The 16262-nt window shown below is 35.8% G+C and overlaps 2 protein-coding genes across 2 annotated transcripts; both read right to left on the bottom strand.

Annotated features, from left to right (window-relative positions):
• Nucleotides 1-2386: 2386 nt before the first annotated feature.
• LOC107681447 (C-type mannose receptor 2-like) lies at nucleotides 2387-3770 on the bottom strand. The gene is made up of 4 exons (XM_016477751.1): nucleotides 3395-3770; nucleotides 2963-3298; nucleotides 2725-2825; nucleotides 2387-2521 (listed from the first exon to the last, which is right to left on the bottom strand). The coding sequence occupies exons 1-4, from the start codon at nucleotides 3768-3770 to the stop codon at nucleotides 2387-2389; spliced, it is 948 nt and encodes a 315-aa protein (XP_016333237.1).
• Nucleotides 3771-7897: 4127 nt separating this feature from the next.
• On the bottom strand, nucleotides 7898-11784 carry LOC107681444 (macrophage mannose receptor 1-like). The gene is made up of 7 exons (XM_016477748.1): nucleotides 11730-11784; nucleotides 11290-11652; nucleotides 10876-11212; nucleotides 8813-9156; nucleotides 8404-8727; nucleotides 8183-8283; nucleotides 7898-8032 (listed from the first exon to the last, which is right to left on the bottom strand). Exons 1-7 carry the CDS (start codon nucleotides 11764-11766, stop codon nucleotides 7898-7900), a joined length of 1641 nt encoding a protein of 546 aa, XP_016333234.1. The 5' UTR covers nucleotides 11767-11784.
• Nucleotides 11785-16262: the final 4478 nt, after the last annotated feature.

Raw genomic sequence — 16262 nt, 5'->3', positions numbered from 1 at the left:
CAGACAGCAAATCATAAATTAACTTATGTGTCTTCTGACTTCTAACGCCTCGAGGCCTGTTTCATAAAACAAGTTTACCAAATAGGCCAGGCTTATTTCAGTTAGTCTGACTCACTGTCAAATGATTTGGTTCCATAAAACAAATTTAACAAAGATCAAAATCAGTCACTGTGGCAACTTATGCTGGAAAGCTAACCTGGTCCAGGGCAGGCAAACTGTCAGACTAAGCTGAGCTCCTCTAACACTGAACAATAGGAATGCAATGATATTACCACTGACTCTCTCACATACTATCATAGCCATGCAGCCTTTTTCTCTGGTTTTATGACAGCTGTACATTTAAAATCTTAAAATTGTAAATTAAAATCACTAAACTAAAAGTTAAAATCACTAAATTAAAACTACATTTTAACTGCTATAAGAAACACACATTAAGTAGTAATTAAGTAGTAAGCTTAGTAATTAGGACTGTATTAGCTTACATTTTATTTACCCATTACAATAGTCCCTTTACATTTACTGCTGTCATAAGAATACACCTATATGTAGGTTTAAAATTCTACAAAAGGCATGCACATTTAATGTCCAACAACGAATATTTTAGCATAATGCATATTTCACTCAGAATCATTGTGCTCCGTCTGTTTAGCGTGCATGTGCGCAGCAGCACTCATTCACTCCGGACAGCAAGCATATTGGATATATTTGCATGACTTTCTAACATTTACAGAGGAAAAATATACTAGTGACATGTCAGTTATGCACTGAGGAAAACACAACGTCTCAAATGCATTAAACAGCACAAATATATTCGCTGTTTGCCATGGTGGATCGATTTGATCCATGATCGACATTAAGGGCTGTTTAAGATTAAGCGTCTACAAATTAGTTAGACTGTGTGAACGTTTATGGAACTGCTTTAGCCCCGATTGATTTGTTAGGTTATTTCAGGTCAGGTTTTTGGAACTTTAATCCCCTCTTTTCCTTGGGTCTCCGTGGTTTTGTGATTCGTCATATTCACGCAGTAGCAGTGGTGAGAGAACACGGTTGAGAAACAGTTTAGAGAGGAGAAATCAATCTACATACAAAATACTGGTCACAGATAATTGGTCACTTTCTAAACAATAAAAGCGTAGCCACCCACTAGTAATTATATGTAAATAAATTGGTTTTTACCGATGCAAATATGTTAGAAACGATGCATTGCGATACAAATGCCAACTTGTATCCGATGCACACTTTTTAAACCGATGCATCGCATCGTTAACTTTTTTTTTGCCGATGCACAGAGCGAATCGGGGAAATACGCAATAAGTGCATTGTATTAAATGATTAATTTAAATGTAAGGCCACCTAATATAAAGTGGGACCTTACATTTATTTCCCTCCCCACTAAATTACATTCCTAAACTCCTATTATCATTTATTGAGCATATTTACATTAAAACATTTGTTTAACTTTAAATATTTGTATGCATGCGTCTTATTTGTGAATTAAACTCATGACCTTGCCCTGGTTAGTGCCATACTAGACGCTACCAGATAATCGTTAAGAACTCTATGTCTGCTATTTTGATGCTCTACTCTACTAGCCGAACTAATACCACACTGTACTTCAGTGCAATTAAATATGCAATTGAAAACCTTAGTAGGCTATACTTTTTTATACACACTTGAATGTGTTCTCATTTATATTCAATAGTGTACTTCTGCATTGTTCTCAGAGTTGTACAGTAGCAAAGGTCCAGACAATCATATGGCTTGGTTGGATATAAAATGAAACAAGCAATGTATATTTCAGAAATACTTATAGTAAACATTCAAGTTTGCACCAGAAGTACTTTTTTTATGGGTACTATTTTTAATGGGTAAATACTTCTTGCTATTATTGTTTTGTAATACACAGACAGAGACATTTCCATGTAATAGTAATTTGTTTTGAAAGAAACAGGCAGCTTTTGCATAAAAGGTAGTCTAAATGTAAATAGAAATGGGCTACTCCCATGCTAATGAACTCATAGAGGTAGAATTTCAAGGTTTTATTTTTACAATACAAATTGATTTGTCCTCAAATATTTTTGTGCTAAACTTGAACTTTAACGTTATTATGACAAAATAAATAAATACATAAATAAAGACATAATTTAGAACTAGAGCATTAAATGGTTTATTTACTAAAAGAAAATCTGTAATACACAATACAACTATTTATAGGTAAAATTTTGCTAGATTCATTATAGTTATTGAAAAATTATTTTCACAATTGATTCCAATAAATAAATATATAATATCACAATTCATGGTGTTTCAATGATGGTTATTATTACTACCTCCCAGTTCTTCAAAATAATATAGTAAGTAGTTATATTTGTTTCCTTTTTAGAGATTACTGCCTATTACATTTGTTATTTGAATTGGCTGTACGGTTGCTCTCCAGATGAAACACCTCTTCATCTTCTCTCTTTCTCCAGCTTAATTTTCTGTCACTTTCCAGCCCCATGCTCTTCAGCTTTTCACTTATCTGGAAAACCAGCAAGAAAGAAGGAAATGATACATTAAATATCATCACACTACTGTTGGCTACATATTATTTTTAACCCTAACAACAACAACGATGATGATGAAATTAGTGGTGCTGGTTGGTTATAAGGTATACTTGGCATTCTAGTGCAACAACACAATTTGACAATGAAACTAAAATGGTTGTTTAAGGCAGATGCAAACCTCATTCAGAACGGTCGTCTGTAGTGAAGGATCATTCAATGTGCATTTTCCATTACAGGACAATTTCAGTCTGATGATCTGTTTTTTAATTAACTTGTCATCTAGAGAAATACAGAGTTAAAGTCATCCTCAACACAGAAGACAGATGAATAAATGAAAACATTTCATAGTTGTTTGTAAAATTTGTTTCAAATCCTCTTGTTTGAATTATTTGATTCTGTTAACTGGGGAAACTCACCTCCATTGCAGATAAAAGGCTGCTGTAGATCACAGCTATATTGAGACCATCTGCCAGAACTGGTTTTTGACATGCCAACACAGTCACCAGATCCTGAACTCTGGGATGGTTGACCTGCTGCCCAATGTCTGAAGAAGAGGATCCATTTATCAGACCATTCCCAAGAGTCCAGAAACAGACAGATCCAGATGTAATATCCAGATAAAAGGATCTTAGTTATCTGGTTATTTTGCTCAGAGTTGTGGATGGTGGGAAGGTCTGTGTGATGCTGTCTACAGTAGCTCTGAGCATCACTCCAGTTTTTAGCGCTCTGTACCAAGATGTATCCAGAAGTTTCTATTGAGAGATGCAAAGAAACAATCATGCAGTGCTCAGCTTTTTTTCCCCCAATTAAAATTCACATTCACAAATTTAAAAGAACAGGGAACTCACCATAGCACACAAAATATCGCTTATAGCTACATAACATATAATGCCAAACTCCAGAATAAATAACTACACAATCTCCATCCCCATTTGGCTGTGCTGAACCCCAGTTATAGTACTGAGAAGATGTGTTTTCTCCATTAGACCAACCCCAGCGTTTCTGTGTCCCCTTCTTCAGTCCAATCCACACTGATCCACTGTATCCAGCATCCACTATATTTACCAGCCTGTTCATATCACCCATGCTGTCTACAGTAGCCAGAGCAGTGAATCTCTCTCTGCAGTAACTCTGAGCCTCTGGCCACGACATTCTCACATTTATATAGTGGTACGGACGAGAATGAGCAGAACTGCTCCAGAAGAGCCCTGTTAAAATCAACATGTTAAACCATCTATATGTGAACACATCATCATAAATACAGATTACAAATGACCACACCAACCTGACAGCTGAAGCAGCACAAACAGACTCCCGTCCATGACTGCTCACACAGATCCTCTCTGCTGTTTATCGCCACTGTCTGCTTTTGTATTCTAATTTGTAGGAAAATAAGTGGAACAGAAACCTACATATCTAATGCCATTATCTATAAGTGAAAAGACAATCTGAAAATTCATGACACATTTCATAATTTTGCAATTAAAATTTTAACCCAAATGAAAAGTTTACATTTTTATTTGTTTTTGTACTACGTTTCCTTTACACACAGTGTCACTTATTTGAAATGTTAGTTTTCTACCTCAGAATTGTTTTAGTTCTTTATATTTTCTATATTGCTACTGAAGCGGTGTCTCATCTGCGTTGTGTAGTAAACTGAGTCTCATTACACGGAAATCACATCCTCGTTTATTGGATCGCTGGGCAACACAAAACGGGCAAATTGAGGACTTGTGCAGCAAATAAAGCAGTGCGATGCAGCAATGCACGACGCTGAGAAAAATATAAATAATCACAGAGGGACTTGTAATCACAATTATACAAGTATATAGTGTGAAATCATCTGTTATGCGAAATATAGGTCTAATTGAATCACTACGTAAACGTTTGTAACCTACCACTGTGTAATCACATGCAGACTGGGAAGAAGCTAAGTGTGCTAACTCCCCAAATCAGCATGGTTGCCAGATAAACACAGGAAATCCAAGCATGGTCATGGCAAGTGGAATCACAAAATACTTGGGTAACACTTTATTTTGATGGTCTCTTTTGAACATTCTGTTGACAATAAGTAATATTGCACCTACATGTCTACTAACTCTCATCAGAGTATTAGTAGACTGTTTGCTTAATATCTAATAACTCTTTATTGTCATGGTCTCCCAACAGACATTCTACCGACTATAAGCAACTTGGCAAGTACATGTCAATTTATTCTAACCCTAACCCTACCAGTCTACTACTAATACTCTAATGAGAGTTAGTAGACATGTAGGTGCAATGTTACTTATAGTCAACAGAATGTGTTAAAGGGACCATCAAAATAAAGTGAAACCAATACTTGTTCTAAATGCACACCTGCTGCACTACACAGGAACTACTTCTGCTGTCACCTCCATAGGAACATGGTCAAATACAGGGATTTTAAGTGGTTAAACTGACAGTGTTACATCCATTCCTAGCAGGCCTGGTTCTACAGGGATGCTAGAAGATGCAAAACAACCTCTAATGAAAGCAAGAGCACCCTTGAAGCTGCAATAATAGGATATTGGCAGATTTAGCAAACACTTCTGTTTATTTGTGTTTGTGCCCTGGAGAGTGTGAAAGGTCTATTCTCAACTTGTTTTTGCAGCGTTGAGCAGTGGAGCCAATCACAGACATATCTGTTGATTTCTTGGATGCAATGGCCAATCCGAGGCATTTAAGTTATAATCTGGATTTTGTGTTTAGTGCTGAGTTCTGCACGCTTGCAGATCCTCTCATTATAACACACAAAGGGCAGACACACGGCAAACAAGACATTACAAGTAACTAACTTCATGAGTCCACGATCAATTGAAGAGAGTGACAGATTTGTAATGATTATAAAAGGGAGTGCTGTTTTTGTGCTTTCTAGGCTATAATCCATACAGAATTTGAATATCAGAATTTTTGTTTTTTTATGCTTCCAAAAGCCACATACACGGCCACATTCATGCTGCAAAGCTTCGAGAGTGACATCTGCATATAAATGCAGTATTCACTCTCAAAATTGCAATGACAGACATAATCATAGCAAGGGGACAGATATAAGAATATCATTTTACTTTAATTTGACCTATTACAAAAGGATTTGCACATTTCTTACACTCCTCTCTGCATAAAAAAATGGTAATTTCACACACAAAAATATAATCTTTATTACTAGTAATTAACAGTATCTTAAACTTAATCTACAAAAATATTAACATTTTAAACTAGACCATTAGTTATAGGCTATTGTGCATTATGCATTTTATTTACTTTTTATAGTTAAGATAGGCTGGACTAATTAATATAGTTTAATTAATTTTTTTTTTTTTTTTGAGAAACTGGGATGGTGCCCCCCTGGGAGTTGGTGCCCTACGCGAACTGCGTACTCTGCGTATAGGGAGCGGCGGTACTAATGAAAGTGATGCACGGGCTTCATCTTGGGCTTTTTTATTTTTCTTTTCTCTGTGCCGGACTGCGTCTTTTCCCTGATATAGTCTAGTTGTCCATTAATTATGATGATCATTTATATTCAGCCAGAATTATGAGGTGAGAGCAAGCGCGAGCATGGGCGCAGATGCGGGAATGGCGCGTCACGTGTGCTTATACTTCTGTGTACTGTTTTTTGGTCCAATAAGTAATATCACTGTCTTATTCGAAATTATTAGGACAAAATTATTGGTCATCCAATCTTTTACATTTTTAACACACTCTGTTATCTAAATGATCTTAGATCATTTAGAAGTTTCATCTGGTCTTGTTGAGATATATAGTTGAGTATCATCAGCATAACAGTGGAAACTAATCCCGTATTTTCTAATAATATTACCAAGGGGCAACATGTATATCGTAAATAGCAGAGGACCTAGGACAGATCCTTGTGGCACTCCATATTTTACTGGTGATAATTGAGATGACTCCCCATTTAAATGAACAAAATGGTAGCGATCGGACAAGTAGGATCTAAACCATCTTAAAGCCTGCCCTTGAATACCTGTATAGTTTTGTAATCATGTTCAGCTTCATATATGAATTAAATAATAATGATTATGATGATGATGATGATAACGCTAACTAGACCAAGGTCAAGCTTTACCGAGATCCCTTGTGGTCAATTTGGATGCAGCGAAACAGAAATACAATAGACCCATACAATACATTCCTAGACAAACATAAATACATAAAAATACATAAATAAAATAAAAATAAAATTTTCCCTAAAAAATCCTTTAGAACTAGCTATTTCTAATGGATGAATATTTCTGTATCTACAATTATTTTACTATTGTTTCAGATTACACAGGAAGTGAATCATTTCCATGAAAGAGTAACTTATTTTCAAAGAAACAAGCAACTTTTGCATAGCTAGTCTAAATGTAAATAGAAAAGTTTTACTCCCAAGCGGAGTTCATAGGTTGATTTAATCATCAACTCTAATCTGTGCTTATTAGCCAGCTTCTTTCAAAACAGTGCAGGGCCTGCAGGCTACTTTGTGGCCATCTGGTGGTCAAATTATGAATATATAGCACCTAACAAATATGATCTTCATGAACTCAACTCCAGACCACAGTCTATGCTCCAGAAAAACATAAGCAGTATGGCCTGTTTTGCTAAATGAAACAAGATAAGCAATGTGCATTTCAGGAATACTTAAAAGTAAATTTCCAATTCAGCACCAAAAGAAATAAATAATAAATGTCAAATAGGCTGTATGAAATGCTTTGTCTGGTATAGCCTACTGCAAGATATAAATATATGCAATTGTTACCTTATTATCTACTTATTATCTAACAATTATTCTAATTTTAAAACACAAACAAAGAGAGAGCAAGAGAGAGAGAGAGAGAGAGAGAGAGAGAATAATTTATATTAAAGAATTGAAAGGGCTGCTCCAATGATAATGAATTCATAAAATTTGAATTTCCGAAGTTCAGTTTTATAAAGCAACTTTTATTTTACAGGATGATTTCTGCCAATCAAATTTCAATTAATTATGAGAACGACATCAACATACTTTAATTTGACGTACAATAGCTCATATATATCTCTTACTTCTTTTTGCATAAAACCTTTTTTAAATTATACTTTCAATGGTTTCAATTAAAATATTTCCTATCGAAACTATAGTAAATGGTATATTTAAAACAGGAAAAGTCAAAGAAAAATAATTTGACAATCACTTACAATAAATATATTATATACTATCACTATTCACTAATAATGATGTTTAAATAACGGATAATACTACAACTACTTCACAGTTACTTAAAACAATCTACTTTTACTATAAATATTTTATATAATTTGAACCTATTTGAAAGTTTAAATAGAGAAATAGAAGATTACTGCCTATTACACACAGTATTTGAACTCGCTCTAGATTTTCTCTCCTGATGAAACACTTCTCCATTTTGCCCCTTTCTCCAACTTAATTTTCTGTCACTTTCCAGCCCCATGCTCTTCAGCTTTTTGCTTATCTGGAAGACCAGCAAGAAAGAATCAAAACCTAATAACTGCAACAATGTGAAATGTGAAAAACACACAAAGCTATAGGGTGTTGTGGATGGTTGCCAGGGTACAGTTATTGATTCAAAATTTGACAGTGAAACTGAACTCAGTGTACAAACCTCATTCAGAATGGTCGTCTGTAGTGAAGGATCATTCAATGTGCATTTTCCATTACAAGACAATTTCACTCTGACAACCTGTTTTTTAATTAACTTGTCATCTAGAGAAATACAGAGTTAAAATCATCCTCAACACAGAATAAATGAAAACATATCACAGTTGTTTTTAATGTCTGTTTCAAGAGTGGCATACAAATCTCGTTTGAATGGGGGAAACTCACCTCCATAGCAGATAAAAGGTTGCTTTAGATCACAGCTATATTGAGCCCATTTCCCAGAATCGGTTGTTGACATGCCAGCACAGTTACTAGACACTAAACTCAGTAATGGTTGATCTGCTGCCCAGTATCTAAAGAAGTAGCTCCACTGATTCGACCATTCCCAAGAGTCCAGAAACAGACCAATCCAGAGTGATGATTCTTTACTGATCAGATTCTGCTGCTCTGGGCTGCTGATACTCGCCAAATCAGTGTGGTGTTGTCTGCAGTAACTCTGAGCATCTCTCCATGTCATAGCAGTCTTATTAATAATAAAACCAGTGCTGTCTGTTCAGAAACACAAGATAAGGACCAGCCCTCAGTCAAGGATCAGCTAAAGTGGAAAAAACAAACTCAAACTAAGAGGACTCACCATTGAAACACACAAATGGGAGAACGGTGCTGCAGCTCTCATCATACCAGCTTCCATTAAAACTCCTCACACACTCCCCATCACCACTCGGTTCTCCTGGATGCCACATACTGTCCTGGGAGATTGCGCTGTCTCCCATAGTCCAGAGCCAGCGTCCCACCCCCAAAGCATGGAGACCTATCCATACTGAACCGTTGTATCCATGATCCACTGTAGTTACCAGCCTTCTCACATCATTCATGGTCATAACAGCGGCCAGATCAGTGAATCTCGCTCTGCAGTACCTCTGAGCGTCAAGCCATGTCATACTTTGGTTCATAAACTGGTACATTGGTATTGAAGGCCTAGGCCCTTTGGGAGGAAAATAAAAAGATTGTAAAAATCATAGATGCTTAGAGATATAAATATCATAGAGATATAGTCATGATTAAAGTCTGATCAAAGTCACTCTCGTAGCAATTCGTAACTATTACACCTTTTGGCGAACTGGTGGCGACTTTGTATTCATGCTTTCATTCACAACGTGCCTTCATACTTTTCATATACTTCTGTGTAATAATAAAATGGTATGGATTCATACAAAATCGCCATCGTTTTCTCATGAGATCAGGTTGTTTAGAACTCAGTCACAGCTTTGATGATTATAAAGGGAGCGTTCTTTGCTCACTTTCTCTAAGCTAATTTTTAGTCCTTTTGATAGTTATCAGCATATTGTTGTGCTGGTAATCACAATCACTGTTAAATGCAGTGATGCACAAACTAAATGACAGAACAGAACACTGGAGAAATAACTAGATTGAAAAGTTTGTAGCATGCTGTTAGCATTATTATCAAGTTACTAACATGTTGCTAGCATGATTAGCATGTTACTAGCATGGTGTTAACATGTTGTTAACATGATTAGCAAGTTTCTAGCATGTTTCTAACATGATTAGCATGTTACTAGCATGGTGTTAACATTTTGTTAGCATGTTTAGCTAGTTACTAACAAGTTTCTAGCATGATTAGCATGTTACTAGCATGTTGTTAACATTATTAGCAAGTTACTAGCATGTTGTTAACATGATTAGCAAGTTACTAGCATGTTGTTAGCATGATTCTAGCATGATTAGCATGTTACTAGCATGATGCTACCATGTTTCTAACACGTTTAACAAGTTGCTAGCATTTTGTTAGTATGTTTAACAAGTTGCTAACATGTTTCTAGCATGATTAGCATGTTACTAGCATGTTGTTAACATGATTAGCAAGTTACTAGCATGTTGTTAGCATGATTCTAGCATGATTAGCATGTTACTAGCATGATGCTACCATGTCTATAACACGTTTAACAAGTTGATAGCATTTTGTTAGTATGTTTAACAAGTTGCTAACATGTTGCTAGCATGATTAGCATGTTACTAGCATGATTCTAGCATGATTACCATGTTACTAGCATGATGCTAGCATGTTTCTAGATTGTTTAACAAGTTGCTAACATGTTTCTAGCATGATTAGCAAGTTACTAGCATGTTGTTAACATGATTAGCAAGTTACTAGCATTTTGTTAACATGATTAGCAAGTTACTAGCATGTTGCTAGCATGATTGTAGCATGATTTGCATGTTACTAGCATGATGCTAGCCTGTTTCTAGCATGTTTAGCAAGTTCCTAGCATGTTTCGAGCATGATTAGCACGTTACTAGCAAGGTGTTAGCCTTTTTTGGCATGATTAGCAAGTAGTTACTAGCATGTTTTCTAGCATGATTAGCATGTTTACTAGCATGATTAGCAAGGTACTAGCATTTTGTTAGCATGATTAGCAAGTTACTAGCATGTTTTTAGCATGTTTCTATGCTAACCCAGCTAAAACCAGTTTAGTAAAAAACAGCTAAGACCAGCCTGGCCTGCTAAAAAAGTGTCCAAAGCCACTTTAAAACCAGCTTGGGAGACCAGCCAAAGCAGTCAATCAGTTTAGGCTGGTTTTAGCTGTTTTAAAGTTTAAATAGGATTTCAGTAAGTTGCCTTTTTTTAAGCCAACTTAATAAGGCATTCTGTCTAACATGGTCTAATTTGTTAGATGCTCACTTCCATAGCAGATAAAAGGACTCTGTAGATCACAGCTGTATTGAGCCCATCTGCCAGAATTGGTTTTTGACATGCCAACACAGTCACCAGGTCCTGAGCTCATGGATGGTTGACCTGCTGCCCAATGTCTGAAGAAGAGGATCCATTTATCAGACCATTCCCAAGAGTCCAGGAACAGACCAATCCAGACATACCATCCAGAATAAAGCATCTTAGATATGTACTCATTTTCCGTAGAGTTGTGGATGGTGGGCAGGTCTGTGTAATACTGTCTGCAGTAGCTTTGAGCATCAGTCCAGTTTTTGTTAATTGTTATTAGATATGAAGTATTTCCTATTGAGGAAAAAAAAACAGTTTGAAGCTCTTCATTCTCAGCTAAACTGCACATTCATCTTTTTACAAAAACGTACCTGTATAGCATGTAAAATATAGTAAATGGCTACATTGCGCATCATGCCAAGCCCTGGAAAAAGTAGCTACACAATCTCCATCTCCATTTGGCTGTGCTGAATCCCAGTTATAGTACTGAGAAGTTGTGTTTTCTCCATTAGACCAACCCCAGCGTTTCTGTGTCCCCTTCTTCAGTCCAATCCACACTGATCCACTGTATCCAGCATCCACTATATTTACCAGCCTGTTCACATCACCCATGCTGTCTACAGTAGCCAGGTCAGTGTACTTCGATCTGCAGTAACTTTGAGCCTCTGGCCACGACATTCTCACATTTATATAGTGGTACGGACGAGAAAGAGCAGAACTGCTCCAGAAGAGCCCTGTTAAAATCAACATGTTAAACCATCTATATGTGAACACATCATCATAAATACAGATTACAAATGACCACACCAACCTGACAGCTGAAGCAGCACAAACAGACTCCCATTCATGACTGCTCACACAGATCCTCTCTGCTGGATTCTAATAAGAGATGATCAAACATATGTTTTCAGTGTCACAGTTCTGCAGGAAGTGAATACATATTGTACACTGCAAATTTTTTGTGACTTCACATACCTCATGTCAAGAAATGCACCCTAAATATGGTAAACTTACCAAACTATTCAATTTGCGTTAACTACATTTCCTTTTAATAATTTCAGCATTTTATTTCTTGTAAATTTTCAACTTTTAATTATTGTACCAGTTACATTAGATTTTGTGAAGGTACTATTTAAAAAATCTTCGTAGTCTAAAACTGGCCATACAGTCTTTTAAAGATAACGCTGAGCGTAATCTACCCAGACCTGCACAGAATGTGCTGTTGAAAACTCTACAGCATCCAATCACAGAATTCTACACATCGTCAGGCAGCATGACACACTCACAGTCTGGAAGGTTCTTGGTCTAGTGAGATCTAATCTGCTAGAACTAAAGATAGATACCTTTATCCAGAGTGACTTACATGTTATTCAAGCTACAGTATACAGTACATTTGACCAGTTTATGCATTCCCTGGGAAGTTGCTGTACTATTAATACTATTAATTAAGATTTTCAAACTTTAAATAAAACAAAGATTACTGGAGTACATTTTACAAGAAAATGCTATTACGTACGCAATCCAGGCAACGATTAGTTCTGTGAAACAAAGCAATACCAATGTTACACTGTGTCTACACCGGACGCGAGCGGCGTGGCGTGACAAAATACGATAGAACTCATTATAATCAGTGATGCGGTCTACACTAGATGTGGCGCGACGCGACACGACAAATCCCTGACAGAAAACTGCTGCTGTGTTTTATTTATGACAAATTTCAAATGATTTTCAACGGTCGCTTTGTCGAGTCCAGTGTAGATAGACTTTAGCTGTTGCGGCGCGGCAACCTCGGTGTCCGATCGCAGGCCTTCCTGCTCCTTGAGTTCTCTCCAGCGCTGGAAAGCTGATCCGATATTTACACGGGTCCTACTTCTTGCCTTATCGTAAGCCTTCTTTTGTTCCACAGACGTTTTCTTCTTTTGTTTTTTATCCGCCATGTATCTTTCTTTTGCTTGGCTAATGTCCGTCCTGTGCACTGAGCGCTCTCCTCCGCATCATGAGTAGACACGCCCCTCACTGCTGATTGGCTACAATTTAATTTTGGTACTCGGCCCGACTCAGTTTTCTCAAGCGTTTTTTGAAAAAATACAAACCCCACCTTTAATTGCGAAATTGCCACAGATTCCTTCATATTAGCCTGGAACTAAAAGTGAACCACTATAGAAACTCTGAATCTGAGTCTGACCCACCAGAACACCCAAAATTACACTTTTATTAACATTTAAACTTCAGAATGAGATTATGAGGTTCAGTTTGCACCTTCATTTGGCTTTGCGCAAGTGTAACAAACACACACACACACACACACACATGCTGACTTTTGCGAAGAAAAGATGTGAATAATTTTCCTATTCAAATAGCTAATTTTCATTTCTGCATGTCTCATCACTGGACAAGGCATATTGGGCAAAAAAAAAAAAAGATCTTGAAGATGTCTTGACACTTTAGTCGAACACAAAATACTAACATACAAAATAACAGTTCTAACCATCATTTCATTCTCCATGTCAGTAAATTCCTTGGCACCATCAAGAGCATGGCATTATTATAATTGTAATTATTATTATTATTACATTATTATTATTTGCATTGTTGTTTAGAGGAGACCAATAAGTGTTGCAACATGGTTTGTTTCAAATGTCTTTAACATAAAGAGGAAACATGAACATTTTTGATCTCATGTATGAATGTACTCTGGAGATCAAATTTACTTCATCACCACCCCCACTTCTATTTATTTTTAAATGTTTTAATTCACACTTGTAAACATTACAGATAATAACTGAGCAGCATATTAAAATGATTTCTAAAAGGTTTATGTAACACTGAAGACTGGAGTCATGATAATTTATTAATTTAATTTAGCTTTGTGTCACATAAATTACATTTTTAAATGTATTTAAAAAAAGAAAACAATTATTTTAAATTGCATTAATATTTCACAATAATACTGTTTTTATTGTATTTTGTATTGAATAAATGCAGTCTTGGTGAGCATTAGAGACTTATTTTGAAAAACATAAAATCTGAATTATTCCAAACTTTTGAATCAATTAAAGAAGACTTCATGCTGATTCAGATGCTACCAGATCTGTAATTTAACATCCATTAACATGATTTTGGATTAAATTATGGTCAGACATGAAACTCTAATTCCTTACCTCAGATTTTTTTCTTTGTAAATCCTTTATATTTTTACAGAGAGACTTTCAGCTGCTACTGTCAGCTCAGCAGGGTCATAGACATCTACTTTGCAACACTCTCTGGTTATTTCAGGTAACCCTGCCCCAAAATGGCAAGTAAAACAAAGCAAACTATCTTTGGTCACTTTACATGTTCATCCCAGTTCTTGGCAGAATAAGCTGCAATGTGGACCAGAACTTTAGCCGTTTAGTCTAAAGAACCCCCTGCCCCTTGCCTATATGTTTACTAGATGCTTCCAGCTTTCACACATTAAAACAAGATATTTATTTCACAGATTCCTTCATAACAGTCTGGACAGAAAGTGAACCATTACAGAAACATGTGACACACACTATATATATATGTGTGTGTGTGTGTGTGTGTTATTATTATTTGCATTGTTGTTTAGAGGAGACCAATAAGTGTTGCAACATGGTTTGTTTCAAATGTCTTTAACATAAAGAGGAAACATGAACATTTTTGATCTCATGTATGAATGTACTCTGGAGATCAAATTTACTTCATCACCACCCCCACTTCTATTTATTTTTAAATGTTTTAATTCACACTTGTAAACATTACAGATAATAACTGAGCAGCATATTAAAATGATTTCTAAAAGGTTTATGTAACACTGAAGACTGGAGTCATGATAATTTATTAATTTAATTTAGCTTTGTGTCACATAAATTACATTTTTAAATGTATTTAAAAAAAGAAAACAATTATTTTAAATTGCATTAATATTTCACAATAATACTGTTTTTATTGTATTTTGTATTGAATAAATGCAGTCTTGGTGAGCATTAGAGACTTATTTTGAAAAACATAAAATCTGAATTATTCCAAACTTTTGAATCAATTAAAGAAGACTTCATGCTGATTCAGATGCTACCAGATCTGTAATTTAACATCCATTAACATGATTTTGGATTAAATTATGGTCAGACATGAAACTCTAATTCCTTACCTCAGATTTTTTTCTTTGTAAATCCTTTATATTTTTACAGAGAGACTTTCAGCTGCTACTGTCAGCTCAGCAGGGTCATAGACATCTACTTTGCAACACTCTCTGGTTATTTCAGGTAACCCTGCCCCAAAATGGCAAGTAAAACAAAGCAAACTATCTTTGGTCACTTTACATGTTCATCCCAGTTCTTGGCAGAATAAGCTGCAATGTGGACCAGAACTTTAGCCGTTTAGTCTAAAGAACCCCCTGCCCCTTGCCTATATGTTTACTAGATGCTTCCAGCTTTCACACATTAAAACAAGATATTTATTTCACAGATTCCTTCATAACAGTCTGGACAGAAAGTGAACCATTACAGAAACATGTGACACACACTATATATATATGTGTGTGTGTGTGTGTGTGTGTGTGTGTGTGTTGTTTTTTTGCAAATATGATTTATTCATAAGCAATATTCTCATCAGTTTTCTATCAGCTGTGACATATAAATCTGTGTGTTTTTTAGGCTATATTTTATCCAAGGGCATTTTTTTTACCTTTATAGAGGGCATTTTCCCACTAATTTCATTAATACTTTCATTTCAAATTCTTACATTTGATCTATAAATTCAATTATAATAATGTGATTATCGCTACGTTATCAAATTAAATAATTAAATTAAAATATTATGAGATTATTTTAAATATTTTTGAATATACAAACAAGAAATGTTTATGCGTGGGCTAATTAAACTTTGATTCAACCGATTCGTTCAAAACACGGAATCAATCAGCAATTAATCGGCTGGTTGCTGTGAGATGCGCTGTGTTTCCGCCTAAAATGTAAGTGACCTAATATTGTATTTGCTTATTGAACTGTTTATAGAAATATGAAACAGTCATAATGGTGAAAACATTGTGTGATGTTGCCTAACTAACTGAATTTTAAATATAAAAACTTTCCATTTTTAATTTTTACCTCAGGATGCTGAGTTTCTTAGTGTTGCGCGTTTTGATTTCTCCTGGAGAGGTTGCGTGAGCCTCGCCTCAGCAGCTCAACTTTATTCCGTCAATAGATGCCAGTGCACCCTGTTGAAAAAAACAGCATATGCTGGTTAGGTATGTTTTGACGCTGGGATGCTGGTTTAAGCTGGTTTATGCTGGTCCTTTGCTGGTTTAAGCTGGTCCTTTGCTGGTTTATGCTGGTCCTTT

Source organism: Sinocyclocheilus anshuiensis, unplaced genomic scaffold (genome assembly GCF_001515605.1).
Source record: "Sinocyclocheilus anshuiensis isolate Anshui unplaced genomic scaffold, SAMN03320099.WGS_v1.1 scaffold2551, whole genome shotgun sequence".
NCBI lineage: Eukaryota > Metazoa > Chordata > Actinopteri > Cypriniformes > Cyprinidae > Sinocyclocheilus > Sinocyclocheilus anshuiensis.
The sequence above is the reverse complement of the archived record's forward strand: the minus strand, read 5'-3'. Positions and strand labels throughout refer to the sequence as shown.